The sequence below is a fragment of the Maniola jurtina genome, chromosome 20, assembly GCF_905333055.1.
Source record: "Maniola jurtina chromosome 20, ilManJurt1.1, whole genome shotgun sequence".
Lineage (NCBI taxonomy): Eukaryota > Metazoa > Arthropoda > Insecta > Lepidoptera > Nymphalidae > Maniola > Maniola jurtina.
This window is the reverse complement of record NC_060048.1, coordinates 9,960,090-9,973,872: the sequence shown is the minus strand read 5'-3', so window position 1 is coordinate 9,973,872 and position 13,783 is coordinate 9,960,090. Positions and strand designations below refer to the sequence as shown.

Genomic DNA, 13,783 nt, shown 5'->3' with positions numbered 1-13,783 from the left:
ACGGATGGACGGACAGACAGACAACAAAGTGATCCTATAAGGGTTCCGTTTTTCCTTTTGAGGTACGGATCCCTAAAAAAGGTCTTAAATCTAGTGCTCGCTGCGTAAAAACCTAACCTACGGAAGTACCTACATAAATTATTATTTTTCGCACGCAAAGCCATGGGTAACAATTTCTTTTGAACGATTTTTATCCCAAGTCTGTTATACCTTGTGTTTCTGTTACATGTCTGGATAAGTAGGTATTTGACTCTTCTTCTACTAAGTATATTTAAACCATCTATGGTCTACCAATATTATTAAAACGAACGTAAGTACCTGTCTACTTACGTACATAGTTGAACTTTGTGTTAGGGTCACACTTTCATTAGATTTGCTTTGTCATGTTGTCTCTATACGAAAAGTAAAATTAAGTACAATGTGGGAGAAACGGAGAGGCGAATATGAATTATTGGTCATTATTTTTGGATTATCACTACTTATTAGTACTTACTTTGTCCGTGTTAAAACAATACTTACCTAGGTACCTATATTTGCTGAGTTAACATACATTTTGTAATCATCAGATTTACAGATAAGATGGGCAGGCACAGTTGGGTCCCAGGGTCGGGGGACGCACTGCGTTGGTGCGGCCCGGAGGTGCAGTGGGGGGACCTCGAGTAGGTCCCCGGTGGAGGGTCTGCCTCGGCAGACGTCGCTGGCTGGGTCGCGGTTGTTTGCTTCGGCGTTCCCGTGACCCAGTCGCCAGGCGACGCGCAGTAGCGCCGCTGGGGTTTAGTGGGTATTCCGGTCGCCTCTCGGCCGGCGAGTCCCACATACCCTCCCTCAGCTGGCTGGCTGCCTTACGGCTGACTGGCTAGCTTCGGGGGGGATGCGTAAATGCATTCCCCAGCGTCAACAAAAAAAAAAGGCACAGGAAGTCCATAGATGCTTGGACAAGGTTTTGGTAAATCGAACATAAATACGCACCTAAAAACTAGGTACGATAGTTTTAAAATTTTTGAGCATTAATTTGTTACGTTGTTTTTTGAAGAATTGAGTAGATAGGTCCCCGGGCGAAGCCGGGGCAGATCAACTTATATTAGAATAAAACTTATCTAGAAATGATCTACCAGCTACCTACTACTGTACAAACCACGCTCCCTTGGTATGATGCCAAAAAAGCCCGGTTGATTCAATGGCGAACAGGCGATGGGTTGATTCCTCAACCCATCGCCTGTTCGCTACTGAGCACAAGTCACCTCTCAGAATGAGAAGGGCTTGGCTGGTCTACCACGATGGCCAAGTGCGGAATCCGGATTTCAAATACCTTTGATTACATTATGGACTCTCGGGCATGCAGATTTCCTCACGATATTTTCCATTACCATTAAATCATTGTAATACTTAACCACCTACTTAAAAAAAATCAACAATTTCGAAAATTTCAAGGTGCCCGTAATTGAACCCCAGATCTCCCGAATATACGTCTTAATCACCAGGCTGAAACCGCTTTTTTTAATAGATTGTTGATTTGCGCAAAAAATATGTGGGTTAATGTTTCCATGTTGTGGTTTCCAGGGTTGCGGCTATGTGTGGTCGCGCTGGCAACACAGACGCTGCTGCTGTCGGTCGCGTGCCACAAGCCCCACCGACGACGCTCCTTAGCGGCTCAACCACAAGTAACCTTTTTTTGTTTAAATCCCATAATATAAGTCACGTACGGTCAAGGGCTAGACCGCGATCTCACCTGGAGATAATAATTTGATGATGCAGTCTAAGATGGAAGCGGGTTAACTTGGAAAGGGAATAGGTAAGGTATGCTAAATCACTTAGTGGCACGGTCTTGCCGGTAGGGTGGTCACTGGTCGTGGTGTCGCCTGGTGGTCACCAGCCCCCCGATTGTATAAGAAAAACCTATTCATAGTTATCATTATCATCAAGAAATTCTGCCCTTTGATTGGCTGTGAAAAAAGGTAAACAGCGAACAAACCAATCAAAGGGCAGAATTTCTTGACGATAACGATAACCATGAATACGTTTTTCTTACACAATCGAGGGCAGACCTGACACAATTTAGAAATTATAGATTTAAATTACCCCTGCCAGAAATCGAACCCCGAAGGTTAGGTGGTTTGACCAGTTGAGGAAATCAAATACGTGCTTTCATAACATCGTGAAATTGTCCACCAACGGAAGCGGGTGGAAACAATTATTAATCTGCCCGGCTAGCATGGGCAGTAGATAATAATTATATCCCCGATTATATCCACTGATTTCTATGACATCAGTTGATATAATCGGGGGATATAATTTTTATCTACTGCCCATGCTAGCCGGGCAGTTCCTCGAGGGCAGGATCAAACCACTATCTAAACACTAATATTTCATAGATTAGTGGTCTCTAGCGAAGACCAATCTATCTAATCTATTTGATTTGTCAATAAATTTTTCAGCCGCAATTCAAATCGTGTATTAATGCATACCTATTACTCTTTTCAGAATTTGCCAGTGTCTAAAGGCGGCTGGAGACCTGTAATCGGATCTGGAGGACTTCTTTACGGATCTCTAAACACTGCGCCTCTCCATTCACCATATAAAATACCCGTGTCTGGACTAGAAATGTACCATTCTTCAGCAAGGCCGCTAGCAGCCAGAGATATCAACAAACTGACTTCAATAGCACAGTCCTATCGCCCAACAACACTTCGGACTGTCCCTATAACTTCACATTCGCTACCACCCAACCAACCGATAAACTCATACCTAAATCCCTTCGCCCTACCAAGTAATCTAAACCAATACAAATTCCTCCAGAACTACCCAATCGATAGCGTGATCTTCCGAAATCCTCAACACTCATACTCCGCTCGCCCGGTCTTGAAAAACACGAAGCAAAAATCCCAGTACCATAACAACATACTGCAGCAATTGACGAACGTTCAGCCGATCCAATTCGGGCAGTATAACATCCCAGTAGATATGTACGGGAAGGTGGAATACGCAAGACCGGATGGGAAGCGGCCTCAGTCGGCAGAAACCGAGATCTACAAGCCTGAAGTGTATAAGTTACCAGATAGTGACACAGCCTCCCAGTTCATTTCACAACCGGTGAAGACGGCTCAACAGCAAACGTTCACGTCCAAATTCCCGATCAATCAATATGGGCATCCGTTCCAAGATAATGTTTACAATATCCAACATTTTCCGAACATTTTAGGTACGTATATATTTTTCACCTTTTACCATTATTGAAGCTTGCAAAAGTCTTTAAAATATTTATTAAACTTGGTTTTATTATCCTTTCAGGTACGTTCGGATCCTTTGGCCTACAATCCGTAAAAGGAAGAGATCATCTGAATCCAAACACAAAAACGACATATTTACCCCCGCAACCGACTAGACAGACCATTTTCAACTCTTTTAACTATTCGCCGAATTTCAAAACGACATCATCTTTATTTTCTTCAACTACCCCCAAGTTACAGACAACGCAAAATCATTTAATCTACGGTTCCACGTTTAACGATATCGGGAACGTGCCCACACCACACACTAAATTAGTGTCACCATTGAAGATCGATCCAAACGCTGGAAGTAAACACTACTTCAAAGCTAGTCCCCAGGATCCCTTTATCAAGAGCTTCCACAACTTCCATGACTTTAATAAGATTACTACTTATAATCCCCCTATCTTACAAACTACTACGCAGAGTGCTTACAACGACTTTGGCTACCAGTCACAAAACTCGCCAAACTACGATGACCCCGAAACTGTCAACATTAACTACTCGTATGATAAGAAAAAACAAAAGGTATCTGATAACGTCGGTCTCACACAACAAGTTTCCCAACAATACGCTAATGCTCCTGGAATGTTTGATCTACAGAGCTCTTTGAATGCTCTATCTCATCGACCCTCGTACGCAGTAATAGAAAATGTATCAGAAGAAGTATCGACGCAATCGACCTCAGCAGCTTGGACTGTAACTCCACAAAACCACTATCAGACATCTGAAGAAACGATTACAAAACCGGGCAATACCAATAACATTTTCGAGAGACCTACAACAACAAATCCTGATTCAGCTGATGAATACGCCATCGTCACGGAGGGTGAGAAGGGATACGACAATGGATTTAATTACGAGAGTCACATCGATACACAAAGCAGACGACCTCTTGGTGATGATTTCGAACCGATCGGAAAAACTAAACTGAAGGAATACTATTACAAGGTGTCCACTCCAGCATACCACGACCACAAACCCCACAGACGAACTAAGAGGCCGAATGATACATCCAAACAAGACGTTACAACGCAAAGTGCAAATAAAGAGAATAACGATGTTCCGATTGAAACGTTACCTACTCTCCCACCCAGTCTACATTTCAAACGTCCAAGTACTTCTGAACCCATAGTAGATAAGGATAGAGTTCGAAAACGCAATAAAATCAGGAGACGTCGTCCTATAAACCGTAACAAAAATGAAACAAGCACGCGCAATGATCCATCTACAGACGCCTCCACTACTACTTCAGATGAAATTCCCACTATACGACCACGAATAAGGCCTATCAAGACGAGAACTGAATCGAGTGTGACTACTCCAACTGTAACTACAGATTTAACTACGAGCGCATTACCAACCACTTCCGCAACCAAACCTACGGTAGTTAAGAAGAAGCTGCTCAGTCACCGACGTCTCCAAACAACTACTTCGGATAAAATTGATACAACGACACAGTCGATAAAAGAAGATATTAAAGAGTCGCCTATAATGAAAATATCTTCACGTCCACATTCATCGAAAACACCTAATCTTAGTGACTTTAAATTTAGCAGCGAAACTCCAGATTATAGCCATAAACAGGATGAAAAAGACACCCCAACAAGTGATGTCTCCGTAAGCCTAAGCGATAACCTTAAAGAATTTTCATTCCATAGGGACGCAAGACCCGTAGGAATAAAAGAGTCTACCACAGAATCTGTTAAAGAAACTGAACCGACAACTATCGCATCACGCACAGAATCAGATTCAAGAACCACAGGAAAAATTCAAAGGCCAAGGCTTAAAAACAAGTTGGATAGACCGAAATTCAGTGTCAAAGATTACAGAAGTCGCCTCAATTTAACTACAAGTACAACAGAAAAAGTGGTAGAAAATACACCCAAAGCAAGACATCCGCAAAGGAAAAATCCATACAGCGAGGTCATTTTTAGCGATGTCGAAACCACAACCGAGAGAAAGAAGTTTACACCGAAAGAACCCAGACACAAGTTGAATAAGACTGAAAATAACGAACAGGAAATCCATTCGAGGCACAATGGACGGAAGAATACAGACAGTGAAGTAACAACCCAAAAGATTTCAGCACGTATTCGTAACGGGCAGAGACGACCAAAACCAACTGAAGACGCTACAGAAACAACGAGTGCTATAAACGTACACAAAAGACCTTTAAGAAAGAAAGTTTCGGACTCAGAAATCGGACAATCGGTACAGGACATAACTGTTACGGAAGCCACAGCAAGCAATGATAACAAATATGATATAACATCAGAACGAACGCGGTCCGAGAGCGCAATAATGAAAATAGCAGACAAAAAGCATCAAGATCACATAGAACGATTATTCGAACATTCCAAAAGAGTATCAGATCTAACCTTAGCGGCCAGTAAAGATTACAATACCCCCGGAATGTTTAAATCCATTTCTTCAAACAGCAGACGAATACCAAGTTACTTCACAATAGCTACAGATGACCCGATACTACCAATAGAAGCGTTCTTTACACAGCTTAACCAAAAGAAGGAATCGTAATATTCCTAATTCCTATTAAGTACTACAAAAAACCAAATCTTTTCGACCGCTAAAGCGTCAGAAAACTAGTTTTACGCAATATTAGTTCTAGCATTTACAAATCGTGGTTGTATACGACCCCACCTGCATTTCTTTGTTATCGACTGGTTTTTTAACTCAAACAAAATATTTTCGTTTTCTATTGGTGCTCATTTTAGTGTTAAGTTCTAATATATCATGAGTGATATATTCGTATAGTATTAAAGTGCGCAAGCGCACGAATGCATGTCTGTGTTGATTTATATGAGTTGTCTTTTATGTGTGTGAGTTAGGGTATAAGTGTGTGTTTCTTAAAATATTTATATTGAGCTGTTTAGTTTTTAAATGTGTAAATAAACGAATTTCTTTAAGTAACAAATGCTTTTATTTTCACTTTCTTTTGATAAATAAACACAGAATTATAAATTAAGAGTTATATTTGTTTGACTTATCCAGCGTTTGCTTCTTCGGCCTGCATTTTCGATGTTTTCTGAATACATTTCACTGCCGCTTGATGAATATTCTTGTCCAAAGAATCTGGAACCAAAATCAAGATTGTTCATTAGAATCGAGGTTTTCTGAAGTAAGTAGATATAATTTTGACGTCGAATTTACTCTAGTCATGAAGCTATCTATATATGTCTTTTTTATTTATTCTAATATATATAAGTCTATTTGAAGAAAGCGACGAGATTGAATAGAATAGAATAGAATAGATTTTTATTCAAATAAACTTTTACAAGTGCTTTTGAATCGTCAAATAATTTACCACTGGTTCGGAATGCTGTTCCTACCGTGAAGAACTAGCAAGAAACTCGGCGGTTGCTCTTTCCAATTGTTCAATTTACAATAATATTGAAGATAACTTACAAATCTTATGGTGTCCCTTGATAGGAAAGCGTAGCCTCAAGCTGATGGGGTTGGAGCAAATGAATACATAGGGGCTGTCACTCTCATCCATGTCTGCATATCTGCAAAAAAAATAATTGAGTAGAATGTTTTTTTTTTACTATCTCAATGTATGAGATCATTAGATAACGATAAGTTAGAATCTAACCGTTAGATATACTTTCTTAGTTTTGCAGGTGTCAAAATAAAGGATATAGTATGAAAATGATGTTTTTTGTTTGCCCTATATTCCTATACTATTCATCCGATTGAGTTGAAACGGGAAGATTTCGAAGTTAGTTCAATTCAAATCAACATCCAATAGTCCATGCAAGGAATGGACTATTTAAAATCGTTTAATTTAAATTTGTTAAAAATCCCGTGGGAACTCTTTGATTTTCCGGAGTAAAAAGTAGCCTATGTCCTTTCCCAAGATGTAAGCTTACTCTATATCAAATTTCATCAAAATCTGTTAAACTGTTGGGGCAGACAGACACACTATCGCATTTATAATATTAGTATGGAAAATATAGATTAGATATATAAATAAAATATAACTCACTTCTTGGCATATTCTTCTTGCGGCAAGCAATCGTCTAAGTTGACGCACCCCAGTAGACAGCCGGTCGGGTAGAAAGATGGAAACTTGTGCTGCTCGTCTAAAAAAACACAATCAATAAAATAAAAAAGCCTTTTATTCCCATATTCAGTGGAACCAACTCCCATCGGCGGTGTTCCCACTAGATTACAACATGGGGTTATTCAAGGGGCGGACTAAAAAATTCCTGAAAGGCCGGCAACGCATCGGCGGTTCCTCTGGTGCTGTAAATGTTCATAGGCGGCGGTAATTACTTAACACCAGGTGACCCGCCTGCTCATTTGCTCTGCTATTTTTAACTCCCGACCCAAAAAGAGGGGTGTTATAAGTTTGACGTGTGTATCTGTGTGTCTGTGTATCTGTGTATCTGTCTGTGGCATCGTAGCGCCTAAACGAATGAACCGATTTTAATTTAGTTTTTTTTGTTTGAAAGGTGGCTTGATCGAGAGTGTTCTTAGCTATAATCTAAAAAAATTGGTTCAGCCGTTTAAGAGTTATCAGCTCTTTTATAGTTTTCTTGTAGAAAAGAAGGTTAGATAACCGTTAGGTTCATAATATTATGTCAATAGACAAATGTCAAGCTGTCAAGATGGACGTTGCCTAAATACATAATTATTTATTTGAAAATGATGTTTTGGAAAACTCAAATACTTTGGATCGTCGGGGGTGTTATAAATTTTTAATTTACACTTGTAAATAAAAATATTCAGTTCAAAAATGATGTTAGTTTTTTTAGTTACGACTACGACTATAAAGAAGATATGCACGGGGCGTAGTCGCGGGCATCAGCTAGTATAAAATAATAACCAAACCTGGACGCAGAACTCTATACTGGTTCTCGACAGCTCTCACAACGGAATGATCTGGTGCTTTAGCCGTGGAGGCTATCCACAGCCGGCCGCGGTGACTGGTGTACCAGGTTCGACCCTCGTGTCTGCGAAATGTACTGTGTGTATGTAACTATCCAAATATTATTAGAGACTGGATAGAGTATCTATCCATGGAGAGAAGTTAATATAAGGCTCTCTGTTACGTTATTACATCTATCTATATATTATCTGTTACAAATGACAGATAGAATTGTAGAATAAGATAGGGTACATACAGAAATGTAAAAGCCTTTAAACAAAAGATGAAAAAAAAATGACACACAAAATATTCAGTGGGAGTTTTTTTTTGTCTATTCGTAATCAACAGCGTACCAAAATATTTTCACGATCTTAATCTATCTTTAAATTACAGGAGATTACTTAAAATTTAAACTACATATTAAAAAAAATATGTATAATAGAATAGACTTCAATTTTTTTTATTGGCACTAACCGTTTTATACCCTCAACAAGCAAGGAAGCCCAGGGTTGATGCATGGACAGACATTTTCCAGTGTCGCTCATCTCTTGAAGTTCTAGATCCTGTATGCGCGAGGTCTGATGCCAGGTCGATCTTACCGCTGATGCGTAGCCCTGACTCTCCTGACTGACTGACTCGTCGAACTGTTGACAAAAATATATACTTTTTATTAAAATGAAACTCACAACAAGTTTTTAAAATCCTGTTGGAACTTTTTGATTTTCCGAGATAAAAAGTAGCTCTCTGTAACTATATCCATGCAAAAAACCGGCTAAGTGCGAGTCAGACTCGCGCACTGAGGGTTCCGTACTCGGGTATTTTTCCCGACATTTTGCACGATAAATCAAAAACTATTATGCATAAAAATAAATAAAAATCTGTTTTAGAATATACAGGTAAAGTTCTTTCATATGATACCCCACTTAGTATAGTTATCTTACTTTGAAAATTGAAACACATTTTAATTTTTTTCCTGTGATGTGACCAAAAATTTACGGTTTTCGGATTTATTTCTTTACTTGTGCCATAAGACCTAACTATCTGCCTTTCATGATTGTAGGTCTACGGGAAGGACCCTCTAGGTTTTCTTGAGAGACACAACGGACGGACGGATGGACAGACAGACAGTCAACAAAGTGATCCTATAAGGGTTCCGTTTTTCCTTTTGAGGTACGCAACCACGCCAATCCATTGCAGCGTGATTGAAGGGCCAACCAATGGATGTAAGAGGCCGACATGTTAACCATGTCAACTTATTATTTCCATCAAAAACATTTTGTTTTTGTTTGTTTGTGATTTGGTATCATACGTATAAGTTTTAAAACACAATATACGCGCCTGTAATAAAGGCGCATTCACACCAGGCGCGACGTCGCGATCGCTCGACGAGTCGACCAATAAATCTGATCGCAACATTTGAGTGCTACTACCGGTGTTACCGCTATTCGCAGTCATTTGTCTGATACGTTCTTCGTCCACTTCATGGTCAATTGTCTTGTCTTCTACGATTTGACGACCTGTAAAGTAAGAATTAGGTAAATATTTGACGAATAGTCAAACCAAAATTCTGAATGCAGAATTAGCCGAATATTCAACATATTAACAGAATGTTTGGTCATTTAAATGTCAGTAGCTATTTTGATAAAATGTTGCATAATTATAGCGTATTTACTCCGGGTATTTGTTTTGTATTAATTTTTTATTGCACATAGAAAAACAGATACATAGGCGAACTAAAATATATCCAGATATATTTAGAAAATATATTATAGAATATATATCTTCCAGTTAGCCGTTTTTATGGATAGGGTGCGACATTTTATTCATGAACATGCCATTATTAGATTTATGAGTATTTGTACAGAAATTCAAAGCATGGATTCAATGACTGAGCAAATCTGTGGTATAATTTTAAATTCCGTAATAAAGCTAATATTTTGATTATAACCAATAAAACATAAGATCGAATCGAATATAAATTTAAAAAATTACGAAAAAAGCCAAATATTTTTTTGTTCTAAAACATACCAGCGAAATCGAAGGTCATCTTCTTGTTAAGCCTGGAAGCGTGCTTCTTCTCGTGTAGCGACTGCTGGTACTTCTGCAGCTTGTCGCGTTCGGCCGCGCTCAGCCACACGCTGTTGGCGCTGAAGTAGTCGCTATCGTCGTCTGTCACCTTAGTACGACGCTCGCTGTAGGATAAGGACAAGTGTAAATTAAAAAATTATAACACCCCAACAAGTGAAGGTTACAGACTAGAAAAGAGCTGATAACTTTCAAACGAAACGGAAACGTTTAAGTGCGGAAACCAGCCCAGAGAGAAGAAGAAGAAGAAGAACTTTCAAACGGAAATTGGATTATAGCTAAGAACACTCTCGATCAAGCCACCTTTCAAACAAAAAAAAAAAATTAAAATCAGTTCATTAGTTTAGGAGCGACGATGCCACAGACAGATCAAACTTATAACACCCCTCTTTTTGGGTCGGAGGTTAAAAATAGGATAGCAATTGTCGCTTTCATCCAGACATCTCACATTGGGCATCGCCAGTACTCCCTTGCAAAATTTAGTCTAGTTGTTTGGTGCTGCTCACTATTTTGCGATCAATTCTTCCGAATAACTTTGGCTGAGACCTATAGAGCGTACTTTGACTTTGTTCAGACTTGAGATGCTGTTAAAACGAGACAGCGTTATACCGCTGGCATAAATCTGTCCCGTTTTAACTGAAACTTAAGTAGGAGCAAAGTCAAAGTGCGCTCTGTAGATTTCAACTTTAGATCACAGTAAACATCTACGAATTGCGCATGAGGGTTCTTTGGGCTGGACGCCGAAACCTCCATTCAATTCGATACATTTAGCTATATTTAGGAATGATCAAAGTTAGGAATGATTTTCTTTTTTTTTTTATTTGTACCAGAAAGTTGTAACAATATAAATAAAAGGAAAGAAAAAGTGGACAGGGAAGCACTTATCTCTTTAAGAGATCTCTACCAGTGACCCTTGGCAGTGCGAGAGGTTGTGAAGGGAGTAGAATAGGTACAGCAAAGATAGACAGTAATTATGAAGAAAAAAAAAATAGTAGATTAGAAAAATAGTAGATAGTTTATAATTATGATAAAGCTATAACACAGTTGTTTTCTTCATATGCCATGAAATAGGTAGTCGTACTTAATTACGTGCACGACTTTATGTACAAATATTCGACAAACACAGAAGAATTAAAGCCTACAGTTCTAACTTGGAATATCTGGAAGTACAACATACCTGGTGCGATCATACTCTAGCAGTCTGTTCCTATGTGACAAGGCAGCCTCCCAGCCTTTAGGGCGGCTCTTCTCCATCAGACTCTCCATCAGCTTGGCACTGGCTTTGGTCTTCGCGTTGATTTCCCTTTGCTCTTCTGGAGTACATACCTACATATTTACAAAACCTTATTTTCTATACTGAACACAAAGCATTTATTCAAAATGGGTACCATTGTGCACTTCTGATTTTTTAATTGATTAATTTGTAAGATAATAATGTAATCATCATTATCTGATCAGCCTTGTTGGACATGGGCTTTCCCTAAGGAGCGCCCTAATAATGTAATGGTGATAATCAATTGCGTAAAGTTAATACTAAAGCTAGGAGGTTTCCAAACGCGCCGTGGAAGAAGCCCACAACAAAATCAACCAGGTATTCTTTAGATATTTTAAAGAGGAAAGATTGGCTTGTAATGGATAAACTCTGAAACTACTGGACCAATAATTCTTTGATTATGAGAAAGTTATTTCATCCAAACGTAGTAGGCTATATATTGATAACACCCAAGTAGGTAAAGCACAGTGTATTAGCTAAATATCAATAAATAACTATGTCCGTGCAGCTACTAATTCTCAACAACCTATCGTTCTAGAGGTATGTAGAAAAATAGCTATTCCAAAATGTTTGATGTTAATAAATGCAAGGAGTAGAATTTTTCATACACTCAATTTCTGCCCTTATTTCGAAAAAAATTTGTTATACAATCGAATCTCACCAATCCAGCACTTCAATAGACAGACACATCCAATAATCCAGTATCAACTCTATCTATATCACTACAAGCTGTTCAAAAACAGACCTCAATTAATGATTATTTTAAAACTATGCAATTAGTTTTTTGTGAGCTGATATGTAACAGTTATAAAAAATATGTAGAACATGAACACAAATACATTGTATGAAATTCCCTTTATGAAATGCTTTTTTTATACAATCCTGTAATCCAAACCCTCCAATAATCTGGCACCCTCTGGTTTTTACTTACCAAATTCCCACAAAACAGACAAGGCCCAGAACCTTCTTGTTGGCAAACAACTCGGCCGCATTGTAGACAGTTATTGATCAGCTGATGTTTGGATGCCTGACAGTCACAGTGGTTCCTACCTAATAAGAAATGAGAATAACTATTTATTATCCTGCTATCAAAAATATTTGGGTACTTATCTCTACATAGTATAAAATATAGTCGCTTCCCACATGAATGCTTTAGATCTTTCAAGTTGTGCAACAGATTTTAATGTAATGAAGATATTCATTAATAGTGTAAGAAAAAAAATAATAATAATATATTGGAAGCCAACAACAAACAAACCTTTCAATAAAACAACTTGAGCATTTTTTCCCTCTTGGGAGTAAAGGTTGACATATTTAGTCTTTTTCTTTGATTTAGACTCCTCAGTGGCAGCACTTTGTGTAGGTGGCTGTTCAATGCTCATAAAATCTTGTTGCTTATTTTTCGATATCTTTTTCTTCTGCTGTTTTGCTTGAGAATTTCCTGGCCAATAAAAAAAAATAATTAAATAATGATAAGCAGTGTCTTAATCTTTTCTTAGTAAACCTATAATAGGGGGGGTCCAGGGTTCGAATTTTATGGAGCTATGTTTGTTTTAAGCAATTAAGTATCACTTAATTTAACGCTGAGGAAACCTGAAAGACTGAGAGTTCATAATGTTCTCAGAGGTCTGCCAATCTGGACTTGGTCAGCATGGACTTGGACTTTGACTGTGGCCGAACCCTTCTCATTCTGAGAGGAGACCTGAGATGATGAATTAACGTAACAAGCTTTTTATTATTGTATATGGATGGACAAGCTAGTCTATGTAATGTGAGAGGCAGAGCGCCGCAGCTGCCGTGCAGTCTAAAATGTCACGAAATGACCAAACCTAGTTAATCATAGCACCTACCTAATCTACAATTTAGTAAAACAAAATTCCAAAACAATAAAACTAACCTCTATTCGGAAATTTCCTTTTAGTCAACTCCAAGTAAAAGTTTTTATGCTGTGAATTATCGAAATCGAGTAAAGTTTTAAGATACTCATTCAAATCCTTCTCGTTTTCTATTGATAAAATGTATCTGTAACGAAAAGATAGTATGTAATTGCATAGAAAAATATTATAGAATTTATAAATGTTATAGGTACAAGATTGAATTTTACCGACTTTATCAAATCTTCGGGGATTTCGAAGTCTAATATCTTAGATAATCCTTCACTTAACCAATCTTCCATTTTAATTTTAAACTTTTGCAATAGTATGCAAGAAAATAGAGGTACAACTTACAAAGAATCTTTTGTAAAACAAAATTCCCACAGCTGTTATT

The 13,783-nt window shown here is 38.3% G+C and overlaps 2 protein-coding genes across 2 annotated transcripts in view; one reads left to right on the top strand and one right to left on the bottom strand.

Moving 5' to 3' along the window:
- LOC123875663 overlaps window positions 1-6,190 on the top strand; it is a 24,857-nt gene extending 18,667 nt beyond the window's left edge. Inside the window, exons 2-4 of the mRNA XM_045921632.1 lie at window positions 1,561-1,661; window positions 2,482-3,199; window positions 3,289-6,190. Coding sequence (XP_045777588.1) covers window positions 1,561-1,661; window positions 2,482-3,199; window positions 3,289-5,804 — 3,335 coding nt within the window. The 3' untranslated portion in view covers window positions 5,805-6,190. The remainder of the gene's footprint in view (window positions 1-1,560; window positions 1,662-2,481; window positions 3,200-3,288) is intronic.
- LOC123875651 (activating signal cointegrator 1) lies at window positions 6,191-13,783 on the bottom strand. Its single transcript, XM_045921604.1, has 12 exons — window positions 13,624-13,783; window positions 13,413-13,537; window positions 12,774-12,956; window positions 12,447-12,565; window positions 11,420-11,568; window positions 10,186-10,349; window positions 9,496-9,674; window positions 8,632-8,801; window positions 8,121-8,242; window positions 7,273-7,369; window positions 6,693-6,793; window positions 6,191-6,359 (listed from the first exon to the last, which is right to left on the bottom strand). The coding sequence occupies exons 1-12, from the start codon at window positions 13,689-13,691 to the stop codon at window positions 6,271-6,273; spliced, it is 1,566 nt and encodes a 521-aa protein (XP_045777560.1). The 5' UTR covers window positions 13,692-13,783; the 3' UTR covers window positions 6,191-6,270.